The following is a 15,187-nucleotide window of genomic DNA, read 5'->3' as shown; positions in this document are numbered from 1 at the left end:
CTAAAGGCCGAAATACTGAAGCGACACCCTGAGCTAATACAGCTCCCAAATAACGAAACTACGCTTGATCTACTAGTCGACGCTGCCCAGGAAGCTTGGGAGGGGCTAGATATTGAGATGTTTAAGCATCTATCTGATACTATGCCTCATAGAGTTGCTGATGTTATTAAATATGAAGGTTGGCATACTAGCTATTAAATTGGATTGAATTTTCGAGGTTTCTGCCTGGCAATATTAAAGTGGGCCTACAAAGTGGGCCCACGGCCGAAGTACCCAAGGTCAAATACTCATGGAACACCACTGTATGTGCTTTCCAAGGTTTGTATGGTACCGTTATCATGGCGGTCCATCTATCTTCCGGTTTTGTAAAGCCTTCGGTATTTTCTACATGCATCATGCCTGGTACTCGACATTTACATCAACTGCACTTGCGATTTCTATGGATATTTTTGCCAACAATGTGAATATAATACATATAGACTATTCAAAGCCTTTCTACCGATGGTCATAATCTTCGTTTAATCCCGAACCAGAACACCGCGGTATCGCATCTTTCCATCACGCAGAGTCTGCATAGCAGCTTCGACACCGTCTTTGGTCAAGGGGAAGGTCATTGTAGTCGGGCTAATCTTCTTATCCGCAGCAAACTCAACCAATGTGCGCAGACTCTTGCGCGACGCAACAAGCGAACCCTGGATACGGATACCCTTAAGATTCATGAACAGAAGGGGAACAGGCGAAGGAGCAAAATCGACGGTCAGAGGATAGATTGAGCCGTGCACATCCATAAGCGGGATGAGGCTAGGGTAGTCGACGTTGGCGCTACCGCAGAGCAATAGGTGGTTCACAGGCTTGAAGTCCTTCAGTTCCTCGCCCTTGCGGAATACATGGTACTCAGAGGCCCCGAACCCGAAGGCCTCCTCACGCTTCGCCTCCGAGCTGGACAAAACAACGACGTGGCACCCCATCGCCGAGGCGAGCTTGATAGCCAGGTGGCCAAGACCACCGACGCCCATGATGGCCACGCGGTCCGTCGGCTTGACGCCGTATTCCGTCAAACAGGTCCAGACGGTGGCGCCAGCGCACATCAAAGGCGCTGCATCGCCGGAGTCATAGCCATCCGGGATGGGAACGACGCATCCGGCATCCCAAACGACACCACCGCCAAACGAGCCCAAATCGTGGTCGTGTGAGCCATACTCCTTCTTCTTCTCGCAGTATTGGTCCCAGCCTGGTTACTATTAGCATGCTGTGGATCTTATTTTGGGGTTGGAATTCGTACCCGTCAAGCACTTGTCACAGTTTCCACACACGTAGTGTGTGTATCCGTATCCGACACGCGCTCCAACCTGGACATTGGTGACATCCCGGCCGAGCTGGCGAACGATACCGACACCTTCATGGCCGAGAGCTATCCCGGAACAGAGATAGTGCTCGTCTGTGCCACAGAGACCGGAGTGTGTTGTCTCGATGTAGACCTCGTTGGGTTGCAAGGTGCGGGTGGTCTTATCGGCCACAATCTTTCCCTCCTTGGAGCCGCGGAAGACCTCAAAAGTGACGCTCATTATGACAGTGTGTGAACGTGATTTTGCAGGAAAACAAATTAGTGTGGTGTGGGATAAGAGGGCAAGACCGATGGCAGTCCTTTTAAATCAAATCGCTTCTCCAACTTCCGAGTTTTACATGTCTGGGATTTATCAGCCTGGTCCCTGAGCTGTGCCGTTTCCCGTCGGTTTTCAACATGAGAGCGCCAATGAAGTCTCTGCTAGGTGTGGATCAAAACGATGATCAAATGGATTAAAGTTGTTCTGTACCATTCTGCAGCACGTAGTGTAGATCGGCCAGTGGCCATCTAGCTTAATCACTGCTATTGCCGAGACATCCGACCGTCTTCTCGAAGGTCTGTGGAACCCGTCTGGGAATTTTATTTTAAGCTAAACCACAGAGGGTTCCCTCCGAGCAGAGTCCCCACTAAACCAGATATTTGAGATGGCGCGCCGGGTGGAATTCCCCCGAAGTCAAAGCTTGTCGGAGACTTTTGACCTTGGGTCGGGTTTTACTCGGCATAGATATTATAATCATTGTGCTTTATACTCCGTACCTTGAGGGAATGACAGGGAATTTTGCCACAACCTTAAAATTCGTTCCGACTCCATGGAAAACTCGGTGCTTAACCTAAATTCTTCAGCGACGTCATATGTACCACGGATATACTACATCTTGTGGGAACGGGGTCTTTGACAGTACGGACTACTACATCTGATTGCGAACTTGAGTGTGGTCTCTTTTTTTTTCTTCTAAAATGGTAGAAAATATAAAACAAAAAGGGACGATTTTGGCTTAGCATGGTTAAAGTCAGATATGTGTGGGTGCTGAATATTCCTTGAGCGCGCTAGAGATTGAGACCCTCTTTTGTTGACAGAAACATCATACGATCCTCCTCCGATAATCACTTTTCGTGGATGATTTCCACTCCGGTTCCCACTGAGGGCGGATGTTGTCGCGGATGAGCGCCTTTTCCCTTGTGGGTAGTGGGCGGGAAAGGTATGGCCGGCCGAATTGCGTCATTGGAGATAAAGCGCGATCCCCTTCGCTTGGCTTAGACTCGGGGGCTGCGTGCCGCGTGTAATATGGTGTACATGATAGTAAGTCAGATTTGTTGCCGAGTTTTTGGATTGCCTTCGGGGTTGATATGCTATCACAAAGGATCGTGGCGGATGTTAAGACTTATTATTGTTTGATCCCTGATGTACAAGCTGTATTTAAATTGAGCCGAGGATGTAGAATATGCCAATTATTCTCAGCCATATGAAGAGACCACCAATCCAGCGGCCCCACATGGATTTGTTGGAAATCCATCATCTCCAGGTCGTCATCGGGCGCGATCATGGCAGCTACTAACTTTGAGTGCCCTTGGCGACTGGAAGGTAGTCCGCCCTCCGAGTAGACGACAACGTTGGGTTTCGACCGTACAGCCTCGACCCGCATTTTGCCACTTCTCAGTCTGAACCGATCTCGACCTCGCTGAAACGCTCCTGTAGGGTGTAGCCATTGTGAGAGGTACGTCTACTCGGACGACCAATTTTAGGGGGAAAGGGGGGGGGACCCTTCATGTTGACCTTCACGCCTAACGAAAGGGAATCCGATCCCTTCACTTGGGTTGTAGATAAATGGGTTTCATCTAACAAAAGAGAAGAAATTATTATTGGATTTCGTGGCAGTGGGCGCAGATACAACGAATTATTGCATATGGGAGGCGAAGGACCAGGCCAATTTCTACAGCTACAATTAGGTTGTGGACTGCATGGGCGCTTCTCAGAACGTCGACCATATTTGTTAGAGGGGAAGAATTTCCCGTTCCATTTGTACAATATTTGACAACACTGCGAGCCCGAAAAATGCTTTCCTCGCACAGCTGCTCTGGCCGCAAAGGTACGCGCATGAAGTTGATAGGTTTCTATCACATAGTACTCATTTCCATGGGGGATGTGCACATCATGAGGAAAGGCTGGGAAACTGGGTAAACTTCGGCATTACGACAAAGAGTGTCACGGTCAAAATGTAAGGTGCAACCGACACTGGACAGCTGCTTTTATATGCATTGGCCCACATGCACCCTTAACAAGGAACGATACAATGACAGCCAGCTCACTGGGCTACATTGGGGCTCGATGCGCCAGGCTGCTGAGCTCAGCACCAATTGATGATACAATCGCTATCGAGAATTTGCCGATGGAAAAGCAAAAGGTGAGCGCTTCTTGGTGCGGAGATGGGAGTTGTGACCTGGAGCGGCGAATCGGGGAAACTGATAATCCGTCTCGCCGCAGCTGCCAAGAGAGCGGTACGTCAACGAATCAGAGAGAGATGGGAGCGGGAGACTATGTTGTACCTCCGCAAGCGTTTGGTGCAGGCGCCAAACAAGAAACCCCTCCGGTTGTACGAAGGGCTGTCGAAGCCACAGTGTGCTATCTTAATCCAGATGTGTACAATGCGAATTGGCCTTCGCTACTTCTTATTCAAAACCAAGGCAGCCGAGACCGACCGGTGTAATTGTGACGAGGGCCCGCAAACACCGAAGCATATTCTCATGCAATGTCCGAACTATAACATGCCGCGGACGAAACTGCGAGAGCAGTTGTGGGATATTGGGATCAACGAGATGGATTACAACAAGATCGTGTCGAACCCGTAGGCCACCCGCTACGTTGTCCCACTTTTTCAATGCGCACATGGTGAGGCTGGAAAGGTTCTGGCCAATGGAACTCCCCACAATTTGCAATACAAAGTACGGTCATCACCTTAGATAGTCCATCGGGTCTATGAAACCACAGATGCAAGTGGAGTCTTTGTGCCGATCGCCACACTATCAGCAGCAACTGTTGAATTAGCTGGCAGGTTATCGTCGAGAGGTAGATTTATCATTTGGTCATGGTCTCAGTATCTCACTTCCCGGCCTTTGGTTCCTGTTTCTGTGGCAATGTCCCTAGTATTTACTATTGGGTTTCTATTTTCGGCTCACTTGAGAGTTTCAATAATCACTGGAGTACATGAAACGCAGCCAAATGCAGAAGGAAGGGGAAGGATGAGACAAATCTTGGAAACCTTGGCAACTTTGAAATGATATCAACACTTGTTCTGGCCCAACGATAACTGCCCGAGTGGACCTCGGGAGTCAGTGGCTCAACTTTAAATGAACTAATCAGTCCCCTTGGGCCCCCGGGGCCCCCATTTTGGGGTTTAGCCTCAAACCCAAACAGCGATCGACCGGATCCCCCATTCTCCCGACCCCTGTCTCCATTCTTCTCAAAAATCGGAGATTCAGTCCAAGTTCACTGTTCAACTCCCTGCCCATTTTCCTATGAACGGCTTCGGCCCACAGCATAGCTCATCAATTTGAGCATTTTCAACGCGACCAGGTTTCTATACTCGTCGCTGGCTCGGTCTTCCCTGTTCACTATTATGACGGATGAAACAAATATGACAGGCGAAACGGGACCGGTCGAGGTGTCTCGGACAATTGCAATGGTAATTGCCGGCCTTTTCGCCCTGGCATGTTGGAACGTCCTCCAAATCCTGGTTTCCATTTTCAACACCTTCCAACGCCGTCGCGGCCTTTACTTCTGGAGCATGGTGATCGCTACCTTGGGAATTCTTCTTCACGCTCTTTCGACATTCCTTCGTTACTTCGCTCTCGCCCCCAATTTCCCTATGTGTGTTTTGATCTGTATCGGCTGGTACGCCATGGTCACTGGCCAGTCTGTGGTGTTGTACTCCCGTCTGCATCTGGTCACGAACTATGATTGTTACTCCCGCTGGGTGCTGGGCATGATCATCTTCAACTTTTGTGCCTTGCATATTCCTACCACTGTTCTCTTTCTTGGCATTAATCTTGATGTCGAAAGCTTTGTCGGCCCGTTTGATATATACGAGCGTATTCAATTGGCTGGATTCGCCGCTCAAGAGACGATTATCAGTGGTTTGTACATCTGGGAAACTATGACTAGCCTGAGGCCCGTTTTGGTGATGAAGGGCCGTCGCGGTCAGAGAGTTGTTGTCAACCTCATCATTGTCAACGCTCTCGCCGTTCTGTTGGATGCAGCTCTCCTGACGACAGAGTATACCAACCACTTTGACGTGCAGACTACCTTTAAGCCAGTGGCCTATAGTATCAAGTTGATGCTAGAGTTCACGGTACTTAACAGTCTCCTTGTTGTGATCCGCACCAATCCATCAGTTATTGAAGACGTCGAACAATTACATGATGACCTTCACATCGACTCACGCTGGGGTGGGAAGCACCCCGACAATACTGCTGCTTTTGTCCACGATCCAGAAAGGTCTGATCAAAGTGACCGGGGGTTCCAAATATCGCCCGTACGATCACATTCCTCTTGGGTTTCGTTTGATCATCACGTCGGGCCCGCTTGAGAGGTTTCTGTACTATCACTTGTTTCAATATCATGTGTTCGTCAAAATACCCCTGAGATTCATTATATTACTTTGGCTTAGCCGTGGTCCTCCTTTATCCGTAAAAGAGTTCATCCTAATGGACTTACCCGTCAATGCTCTTCTAGTATCCAAGATCTAGCTGATGTTGAATTTTCAGGGTCCTGCACCAAACTATATGAGTGGCGTCCCTAATACTCTGGTCCCGGCATGGCGATCACCTCGCATTTTACGGGTTCGGACTAAAAATGACCCACGGAACCGGCAGCTCTACCCGTACATTGACCTAGCACCGACTCGTTGGACAGCATTTCCAGATGGTTGACAAATTCGAACGGGGCAGAGATGGTAAGGAGCTTGATCTGGAGAGATCTAGAAAGACCTATCACTTGCAAAGTCTGCTGCCACTGTCCCCGATTCTGTGAAAGCCGGCGAGGAAAAGCTTTTACTGCACGGGATGACATGTCCATGCCATTCTCTGCGCCTTGGCTTCCTCTCCAAGATCTCGGTTATTGAAAAGTCTTAGATCGCAAGACCAACATGCCCAAGTACATCCTTAGCGGTGTCGGTGGAAATTGGTAGGTAGCATTGTAACATCATATATATACATATGGCATGCATTTTCGGAGTAATGGATTGGGGCCCACATATCAAGACCCAGACCTCGGGATGAAAGTGTTGAAAATGTTGATAGGTAACTTGGCGTGGATCTTCTTTGAAATGAAAAAAAAAAAAAAAAAAAAAAAATTGGAGTTCTTGGCATCGCTTCGGTTCTTCAATTCCTTTTTTTTCTTCTCTTTTTTTCGTCCTTGGATTTTTGACAATTGGAATTGTATGTGGTAGTTCCTTGTCAATATGGGTTTGAAGCCATATTTTGGCCTTCGGGGAAATGCCCTTCTCCGCGCTGCCCTTTTCTTGGTCGTGTGCCCAACCTTTACTTGCTATGGGTATAACATGGGAGTGACCGGTGGTCTCTTAACGCTCGATGCATTCAATTCACAATTTCCCCGAATGGACACAATTCATACTCACGGAGCTCAAAACAAAGAGAACTCACAAATGCAGGGTTGGTGGCCATCGGACAAATTGTTACTACTCTCTAATTCGAAATCTCTCTTTTTTTTCTCTGACAGGCACCGTCATCGCTCTCTATACCGTTGGAGGTATCTTTGGCGCCCTATCATGCATCTACCTGGGTGACCTCTGGGGTCGGCGTAAGGTGATTTTCATAACCAATTTCGTCAGTATCATCGGCGCCATCCTCATGGCAGCATCTTTCGATTTTGCTCAATTTATCGTCGCAAGATTGGTTCTTGGTTTGGGCATCGGTGGATATGTGGCGACGGTCCCGGTCTGGCAATCTGAGATCTCGCCAGCGCACAAGCGAGGATCCAACGTCGTCACCGATGGCATTTTTGTTGGAATTGGTGTGACTCTGGCCCTGTGGATCGATTTGGGGTTCTACTTTGTGAAAGGCAACTCCGTCTCTTGGCGGTTCCCTCTCGCCTTCCAAATCGTCATGCCGGTCATTACAATGGTTTTTATCACAATGCTGCCAGAATCACCCCGCTGGCTCATTAAGAATGGACAGGTGGAAGAAGGGCGCAAAGTACTCGCGGCATTGCTCGATCTCGACGAGCATGCGGACGATGTCAACGAGAACATCCTCAGTATCGAGACATCTCTTGCCTACTGCCCGGGATCGTGGACGGACATGTTCAAAAACGGTGAGCAGCGACTCTTTCACCGCGCATACCTCGCTGCCACGGGCCAGATGTTTCAGCAGATGTGTGGGGTCAATCTGATCACTTATTACGCAACAACTATCTTTCAGCAGTATCTTGGAATGAATGCTGTGGACTCTCGCATCCTCGCGGCTGCGATGACAATGATGCAACCCCTCGGTGGGTACATTGCCTATTTCACTATCGACCGTCTCGGTCGCCGCCCTCTCATGTTGTGGAGTGCCGGAGCCATGACAATCTGCATGGCAGGCCTCGCTGGCACGACCTCCCCCGCTGCAGCCAATAACACTGGAGCTCTCGCCATGGCCGTGGTCTTCCTATTCTGCTTCCAATTCATCTTCACTGTGGGCTACTGTGGTCTAACCTTCCTCTACGCCGCGGAGATGGCACCTCTACAGGTCCGTGCTGCTGTGAATGCGGTATCCACTGCCACCGTGTGGGCCTTCAGTTTTATGATAGCTCAGGTAACCCCCGTTGGTTTCTCTACGATCGGAAACCGTTACTATATCATTTTCGCCGTTGTCAACGCGGCTATTGTGCCCAGTGTGTATTTCTTTTTCCCAGAGACGAAGGGGCGGTCACTGGAAGAGATCGACGAGATTTTCGCGCAATCCAAATCTATCTTTGACCCACCTCGTGTAGCTCGCGCTATGCAAAGGCGTGCAATGCAGGTAAGCGAATCCAACTCCAACTGTGGCGAGAATACCGCGAATGCCGTTATTCTCAATGAAGAGGTCAAGGCTTGAGAGGCCGTGAAAAAACATCACTTGGAATGTCCTAGTGAGCCAAGGAATTTGTAAATATGGTCTTTTCTTAATTCGTTTGTAATCATCACTCTGTTCTTTTTTTTTTTTTTTTTTTTTTGAGCAACTGCACCTTCATCCAAGTCTATTAACTACATATCTATGTCGCAAGCCTCAAACATTATGTACAGGGATTCGGAGACAAAGGTGACAGCATCTACATTCAGAAACCTCCAGCAGTGCTCTCTGAGCAAGATGAAGAAAAGAGCACGATTCTCACAAGCGACCATGTTCTCCGAATATATCAGTTCGAGTTGAGAACAAACGCGCAATGAAACCAAGTCTGATCGTGTGCCCATGAGCCTCCGTTCCAGTATGGTTATCTACATCCCTCACTGCAGTTGCAGCCAAGAAGATCACATTCTTTGATTTTTCCCCCGGTCAATGATCAATTCAAATTCAAAAAGTTTCATATATCCACTCACTTCCTTTCCCGCAAAATGTATTCGGCTTCAATCCATCAACGCATAGTTTCTTGCAGATTTTAGTACCCAAGACACCTGTCGAGCAGTGTCTCCTGCCCACTCCATGACAGCACTCGGCCATTGAAAGATGTGCTATTGCAAGGAAGAGGAGGCAAATCGTGAGAACTCTAGGTACACCCATAACAAACATCTTGGAAGTCACTAAGGAACTAAGGAGGTTAGTTGAATAGGATTGACCTCGAGAAATACTTGTATATATATATACCAATAAAAGTACAGTGCAGAAGGTCTTATCAAAGATCGGAGATGTTTTTCTTGGTTTCTGGAAGGGTCAAAAGTGAGATGATTTTCTTTTCCATCTTAGAGGTAGTCTCTGCCTCTTATTCTGTCTCCCCTGCCGTCCCCTTTCTGGGGGATTTGACTATGTATTATCGTACTGAAAGATCCACAGCTCTAGAGGTGAGCGATATCATCGAAAGTATGTCAACACAATAAAAATCACCCCAAAGATGGAATGCGATTATACGCAGAACCCCTATAACTTTCGAAATGCCTGCGGGAATCCCAATGAGGACATTGTTAGAGACACTGGAAGCAAAAGAACTCCATTTCAAGGTACAACATCTACCTATTTTCTGTGAAGACACCCAGTGTCATAAGAGCAAATTTTGATGCAAATGGGACGGTATTCGATCATTCTAGCAGAGTTCGTACTATTGTTGGATCTTAGAGGGAAAAAAGACATACCTTGTAACACTTCAGAGCTCTCATTTCAATCATTAAACACGACCGTGACCTTTTTTGTTCCAATGGAATTCTGTTGGCATAAGGCCAATTCTACATAATTCATGTCTTGATCATCACTCTTCGCAAGGCTTCACATCATACTCTACGTCAGTCCGAATAATATATTTTGCCCCCTTCCTCACCCCTGTACCTTCATGTAGCAAGGCTCCATTCGACTCCCCATGGGGGAATATCGCAACAGCTCCCATCACAGGTCGTACTGGGTATCCATTCAAGGTTCCCTCCCGCGGGGCTGGCATGAAGAACGTCGTCTCCCCGCCCTCAAACTCATCGTTGAGATATAGTAGGAAAGTGTACATCGAGCTCTGCTTCTTTTCCTCGGGCGAAGAGTCATACACGTATGTGTCATCCGGGAGAATACCGGACGGTGGCCAGGCTCCGTCAATGTGGCAGCGATATTCGGCTCCGGGGACGTACCTATACACACGGAAGCGACGATTGATGCCTCGGACCATGCGGCCGTTGATCGAGGGCGGCACATATGGGGAAATTCGCGCCCACAGCATGTCGTGGAACGTGGTGTCGATGATCCAGTAAAAGTTGTGGGCCAGGATGCTGATGTCTCCATCTTCGCGAAGGGGCGCGTCCGGTAGGAAGTTGACAGATTCACCAGCAGCAATGATCGCCCTGCATTCGGCGGCGGAAAGTACATTGAGAGCGAGGCCTAGGCCTGGCACGGCGGGATGGGCGTGGTAGCTTATGGACGGACCCACGGGAGCTAGTGGAACGGCGTTCGGGGCGGTGGTATAGAGGATGGCGGGATGGTGGTTGGGAGGTTTGCGGAGCGGGCCAGGGGTTTGTTCGATAATGCGGAGGGCGGATGGAGACTTGGGCGCCTCATCCAGGATGGATTTGTCGAGGACTGAGGCGTAGACCTGGAGTGGTGCTGTCGAGGGGCGTAGGTCCCAGATGGACTGGAAGGCGATGGGATTGGTCGAGTCAATAGCGGCCGTATTGGTGTCAATCGGGGTGCTGACGCGCAGGATGGCATCAAGGACACCGAGGATTTCCATTTCCTTCACACTGCGCTTAACGGGGACATGGTCTTCTGCTTTGGGCTGTGTGGAGAGGCCGCTGACGACATCCAGATCTCGTACCCAGCGACACAACGCTCCGATCTTGGGTTGTTCCCCCCGAATCCGCATCTCAGCGAGCAAGATCCTAGCTTCGATGTATTTCTCGTCCGCCAATGCACCGGTTATTCTAGCTGTCAAGTTGGCGCCCTCTATCGAATCATCTGATTAGTTAGAGTCCTGGGGCAGGGAAAAAGCGGCATACCGGCGGTGTTGACACCCGTAGTGCATGTCTGGCGGAAGTTATAGATCGCGACTCGGAGATCCTTGCATGCCTTCGACTTTGTCAGGCTGGGATATTGTGCAAGCGCTGTGAGCGTCTCGATTGTGATGTCGAGTTCCTCGTCCGAGACGACGGCATTGAGATGTGTGGATTCGAGAGGTACTCCATCCGGAGGTGGTGTTAGATCCGGGACTGCCTTGGGAAGCTTTTGTGGAAGGTCGACCTGTGCGTTGCGTTTGCGCTTGGCTGCTTTGGACTTGCCCATTGCTTCTATATTTAGACTGAAGAGTTCAAGTGTTCACAGTTTCACGGAGTGCGTCTTCGGATCTTCTGAGTCTACCGATATTTTGCCCGAGAATTCCGACCTCATGATAATTACTAGGATTATGTAACATCACGGAAATTTTCCCGGTCCAGCCCCGGGGGCAAGATTCATTCGCCACACAATCCAACCTGTCAACATCTCGCATTCTGTTTATATATTGTGTATGCGTACCAAAGGTTCATCCCAAGGGTTTGGAATGATCTTCAACGGTTATTTCTAGTGAAAATCCTTACACATTCGAAGATATGTAGAGACATGTGAGCCGCATACTCAGGGAAATCCTTGAGATTTCATCCTTGGATTTTCACCTGGGCAAGGGCACCTTGAATTGAAGCCTTCGTCACTACAACCTTCACCTATGCAGGGCCATCCAATCGCGATTTTTCCAGAGGATTCCGCTGCATACCCTCGCCATGTCTAAGTTCTGCGAGGCTTTTATGATTACATCTATATGCGACTCGGACATCAGGAAGCCATGTAACCTAAGTAACAACACTTGAAGTCTATAATCCGACTTGTTCATAACCTACAATTAGACAACAAACAAAACGATAATTGGGGTATCTTGTTCGGCCTGCTAAATATACGAAGGAATAGAAAGAATAGATATCATGGGCCCCCGTGCTCCTCAGTTTCGCGAATGATGGAATTTTTGCTTGCGTCGACCTTCTCATGTACAGCACGCGTCTTTTGTTTTGTTTTCGTATAACCTTCAATTCCAGCGAGCATAATATAAGACTTGCTCATCGAAACATGGGACATATCAACACCTTGTTGCTGTAGGGCATGGTGGAATGCTCTGAAGTTGGCAGCTGGAGGGCGATAATGACCACTGAACAAGTTGGCCTGTAAGTTAGCCTGCCCTTTCGAGCAATGATAGAAGCCAATGAATGAAAGCTTTGATTGATTGAACTCACCTAAGTGGTGCCAGACTTCGAAGTTGGCCGTGTTTGATCTTGACCATACCAGCTGCTGCAATACGGGCACCTCGAAGAAAAGATGAATGCTGAAAGGCACCTGATTCCTTTATGCCAATGTACAAACGAAAAGACGTATCCGCAACCTAAGGCTGGGTCAGTGTTCATTCAACAACCACAAATTCACACTTAACTTACAAATAACCACATATCTTCTTTCTCCGAGGACTTTCCCAAGAGTCGCTTAAATGCAACAGCAGGGTTTACGTACGCCAAATTTTTCATCATCTTCGTAGCTTTGTAATCTTCAATACCGGAATTCTTCGGGTCTTGATTTGAAAGGACATCGTCAGGGTTGTGTCTTGCAGATGTTGTTGATATCGATGATGAACATGATGAACATGATGCACATGCGGAACATGATCTTGATGGTGCTAAGTCCCAGGTGGAATCTGGTTGCAGGGTTGTGGAGTTTCCATTGAATTGAGGCACATCATCCTCGATTCCCACAATTCCTTGGAGGCTATCTTTGAAACGTGTAGTATTTGTCCACACTAGTTCATTGTTTTTGGCCCAGCGGAAGAGCCCCGTCTCGTCTACCGTCACCATGTAATTCATACGTTCCTCGCGAGTGAGATAGCGGACCTGTTCTTTCTCAAGTCTGTCTCGTGAACATTGTGGAAGCTCAATGTTTTCTCCCTCGCCATAGTCTAACCAGTAGAAGAAGTTTTCGTTTGATGGTGAATTCCGCCAATACGTGTGGTACCAGTGCAGATTGCTTCCGTGCCGATGTTTGAGATCAACCATTTCAAGAAAGTATTGAAGATGCATCATCTTAGCCGTGGCCCCCGCTGCGAACTCTGTGTTATGTTCTGACCGAGTCCCCGTGGATGGCGAAACTTGCGAAACACGATCGTCGCCGCCGACGCGCCTAGCGACACTAACCGCTCGTTGCCAGTTTCGGCGAGCTTGATTGAAACCATCATTGCTGGGTGCCACACGAGGCTCGGGAGGTCGATGAAGTTGGCGCCACTGAGCTTCTCGAAAGGCCTAGAGGGGCCAGAGAAACAATATTAGATTCGGTCGGGTTCGCGCAGGACACACACACACTTACCTCAACCCATCGTGTGGAGGCAGTCAAACTATGTCCGCACAGCTCTCGTCGTGTTCGGTGACCACGATAAATTCGCTATTGATGCTCAGGTAGTCAGCGAAAATCGACAACGCCAGGATTCATATGGTAACTGTACCTGAACCGTCCGCGCAGCGTGTTCCTTATCGATGACGTCAGAAAAGGTCGAAGTCTCCGGGAGTTTAGTCATGGAGAAGTTATAGGTTGGAAAGGAGGATATTCAACCATCAGTAAGTCGAGAGTCAAGAGTCAAGAGTCAAGAGTCAAGAAGTCAAGAAGTCAAGAAGTCAAGAAGTCAAGAAGTCAAGAAGTCAAGAAGTCAAGAAGTCAAGAAGTCAAGAAGTCAAGAAGTCAACAGAGATGCGGTTCATTAAAGCCCAGGTCCATACAGAGTAGATGTCCATGGGTGGGGGAAGGTCATCTTTGTCAGCCCTCATCCTCATTTTAGTGGACACCAACATCCATAAACTATTACAGAGTACAGTCAATAATATACAAAAAGATAAAAAATATAATAATTGGAGAATTTAACAGACCCCTCATGACGAATATCCCTTCTCCCCCCTCAGCAAAGAAACCAAAAAAAAAAAGATCGGTATAGATCCCGAGACTAAGAGATAGATGGGAAATTATTTCCCCATTTAGGATCCGAAGCCCCACAATGGGCAATCTATACCATCTTGTTCATATATTGCGGGATAACGCCCCGGTTACCCCTCGTGAGGAGATGTGAGGAGATGTGAGGATTAATATTGGAGCTTATATTACATATAAATGGGGTCAACATTTGCTCTAAATTATTTTATTGACCTCAATAATACCTACTCCGTACTTATTTTCCATCTCTCACCATGGCACCCTCTCTCCACCCTCTTATCGACAATGGCATCACACCAGGCTCAAGTAGCTTCTCTGGTGGAAAGCTTCACTGCCACTGCGCCTCCGACCAGGTCGAGATCACCTTGAAGAGCAATGTTGCCCACAACCATGCCTGTGGCTGTTCCAAGTGTTGGAAGCCATCCGGTTCTCTCTTCTCCATTGTTGGAGTTGTACCTCGAGATGCCGTCTCGGTGACAGCGAATGCCTCGAAACTTTCGATCGTGGACAAAGAAGCTACCATTCAACGCAATGTCTGCAAGGATTGTGGTGTGCACCTCTTCGGGCGCATCGAGAAGGACCATCCGTTCAAGGGTCTCGACTTTGTACACGTGGAGTTATCCGATGACAAGGGCTGGCAGGAACCACAATTCGCCGGTTTCGTCTCATCCATCATTGAACAAGGTTCTCACCCCAAAGAAATGGATGAAGTGAGAGCCAAATTCAAGGCCGTCGGACTGCAGACATACGACGTGCTGTCGCCAGTGCTGATGGATCTGATCTCCACTTTCACAGCTCAGAAGTCCGGCATCAGATTTGCCAATTTGTGATCTAGAAAAAAGTATTATGATTCATGTACTTAAAAGGGTGGGTGTTGATCGAGGTGGTTGGAGTTGAATTCAGAGGGGATTGTGGAAAGGAGTATACTTGAACTTCAGTCAAATAGTGTATATCTCAAGTTATGTTATCGTGAAGATTGGCTCTCACTTTGGTAGATTATTGTAGATTTTGAAAAAGAACATGCATCACTGCCTGAGGCCTCCAATTCGTTCTCCAGAGAAGAGATCTCCCTCTACCATCGGCACTTTTCATAGTCACTTACTCACTACAGCTTCGATATCATCATTCCCTATTGGATTCAAAAACATGGAGTGTACTTTGTGATTTTAACAAGCAGGTTTCCTCAGATCCCAG

General features: G+C 48.2%; 7 protein-coding genes across 7 annotated transcripts; 4 read left to right on the top strand and 3 right to left on the bottom strand.

The window, feature by feature from the left end:
• Window positions 1-518: 518 nt before the first annotated feature.
• Window positions 519-1,565, bottom strand: N7487_012316 (NAD(P)-dependent alcohol dehydrogenase; the record flags this gene model as incomplete). The annotated part of the gene is made up of 2 exons (XM_056880046.1): window positions 519-1,231; window positions 1,283-1,565. 2 exons carry the CDS (start codon window positions 1,563-1,565, stop codon window positions 519-521), a joined length of 996 nt encoding a protein of 331 aa, XP_056725365.1.
• A 2,204-nt stretch (window positions 1,566-3,769) lies between these two features.
• Window positions 3,770-4,192, top strand: N7487_012315 (uncharacterized protein; the record flags this gene model as incomplete). Its single annotated transcript, XM_056880045.1, has 1 exon — window positions 3,770-4,192. One exon carries the CDS (start codon window positions 3,770-3,772, stop codon window positions 4,190-4,192), a length of 423 nt encoding a protein of 140 aa, XP_056725364.1.
• A 767-nt stretch (window positions 4,193-4,959) lies between these two features.
• N7487_012314 (uncharacterized protein) lies at window positions 4,960-5,928 on the top strand (the record flags this gene model as incomplete). Its single annotated transcript, XM_056880044.1, has 1 exon — window positions 4,960-5,928. One exon carries the CDS (start codon window positions 4,960-4,962, stop codon window positions 5,926-5,928), a length of 969 nt encoding a protein of 322 aa, XP_056725363.1.
• An 873-nt stretch (window positions 5,929-6,801) lies between these two features.
• On the top strand, window positions 6,802-8,437 carry N7487_012313 (sugar porter family MFS transporter; the record flags this gene model as incomplete). Its single annotated transcript, XM_056880043.1, has 2 exons — window positions 6,802-7,012; window positions 7,080-8,437. The coding sequence occupies 2 exons, from the start codon at window positions 6,802-6,804 to the stop codon at window positions 8,435-8,437; spliced, it is 1,569 nt and encodes a 522-aa protein (XP_056725362.1).
• Window positions 8,438-9,779: 1,342 nt separating this feature from the next.
• Window positions 9,780-11,287, bottom strand: N7487_012312 (prolyl hydroxylase family protein; the record flags this gene model as incomplete). Its single annotated transcript, XM_056880042.1, has 2 exons — window positions 9,780-10,951; window positions 11,005-11,287. The coding sequence occupies 2 exons, from the start codon at window positions 11,285-11,287 to the stop codon at window positions 9,780-9,782; spliced, it is 1,455 nt and encodes a 484-aa protein (XP_056725361.1).
• A 669-nt stretch (window positions 11,288-11,956) lies between these two features.
• N7487_012311 (IQ calmodulin-binding motif protein) lies at window positions 11,957-13,586 on the bottom strand (the record flags this gene model as incomplete). Its single annotated transcript, XM_056880041.1, has 5 exons — window positions 11,957-12,179; window positions 12,265-12,410; window positions 12,463-13,314; window positions 13,379-13,453; window positions 13,515-13,586. 5 exons carry the CDS (start codon window positions 13,584-13,586, stop codon window positions 11,957-11,959), a joined length of 1,368 nt encoding a protein of 455 aa, XP_056725360.1.
• A 661-nt stretch (window positions 13,587-14,247) lies between these two features.
• Window positions 14,248-14,823, top strand: N7487_012310 (uncharacterized protein; the record flags this gene model as incomplete). Its single annotated transcript, XM_056880040.1, has 1 exon — window positions 14,248-14,823. One exon carries the CDS (start codon window positions 14,248-14,250, stop codon window positions 14,821-14,823), a length of 576 nt encoding a protein of 191 aa, XP_056725359.1.
• Window positions 14,824-15,187: the final 364 nt, after the last annotated feature.

This window comes from Penicillium crustosum (genome assembly GCF_028827405.1).
Source record: "Penicillium crustosum strain IBT 35664 chromosome Unknown utg000005l_segment0_segment0, whole genome shotgun sequence".
In the NCBI taxonomy this organism is placed as follows: domain Eukaryota; kingdom Fungi; phylum Ascomycota; class Eurotiomycetes; order Eurotiales; family Aspergillaceae; genus Penicillium; species Penicillium crustosum.
Note: the sequence above shows the minus strand (reverse complement) of the source record. Positions and strands in the feature narration are given on the sequence as shown.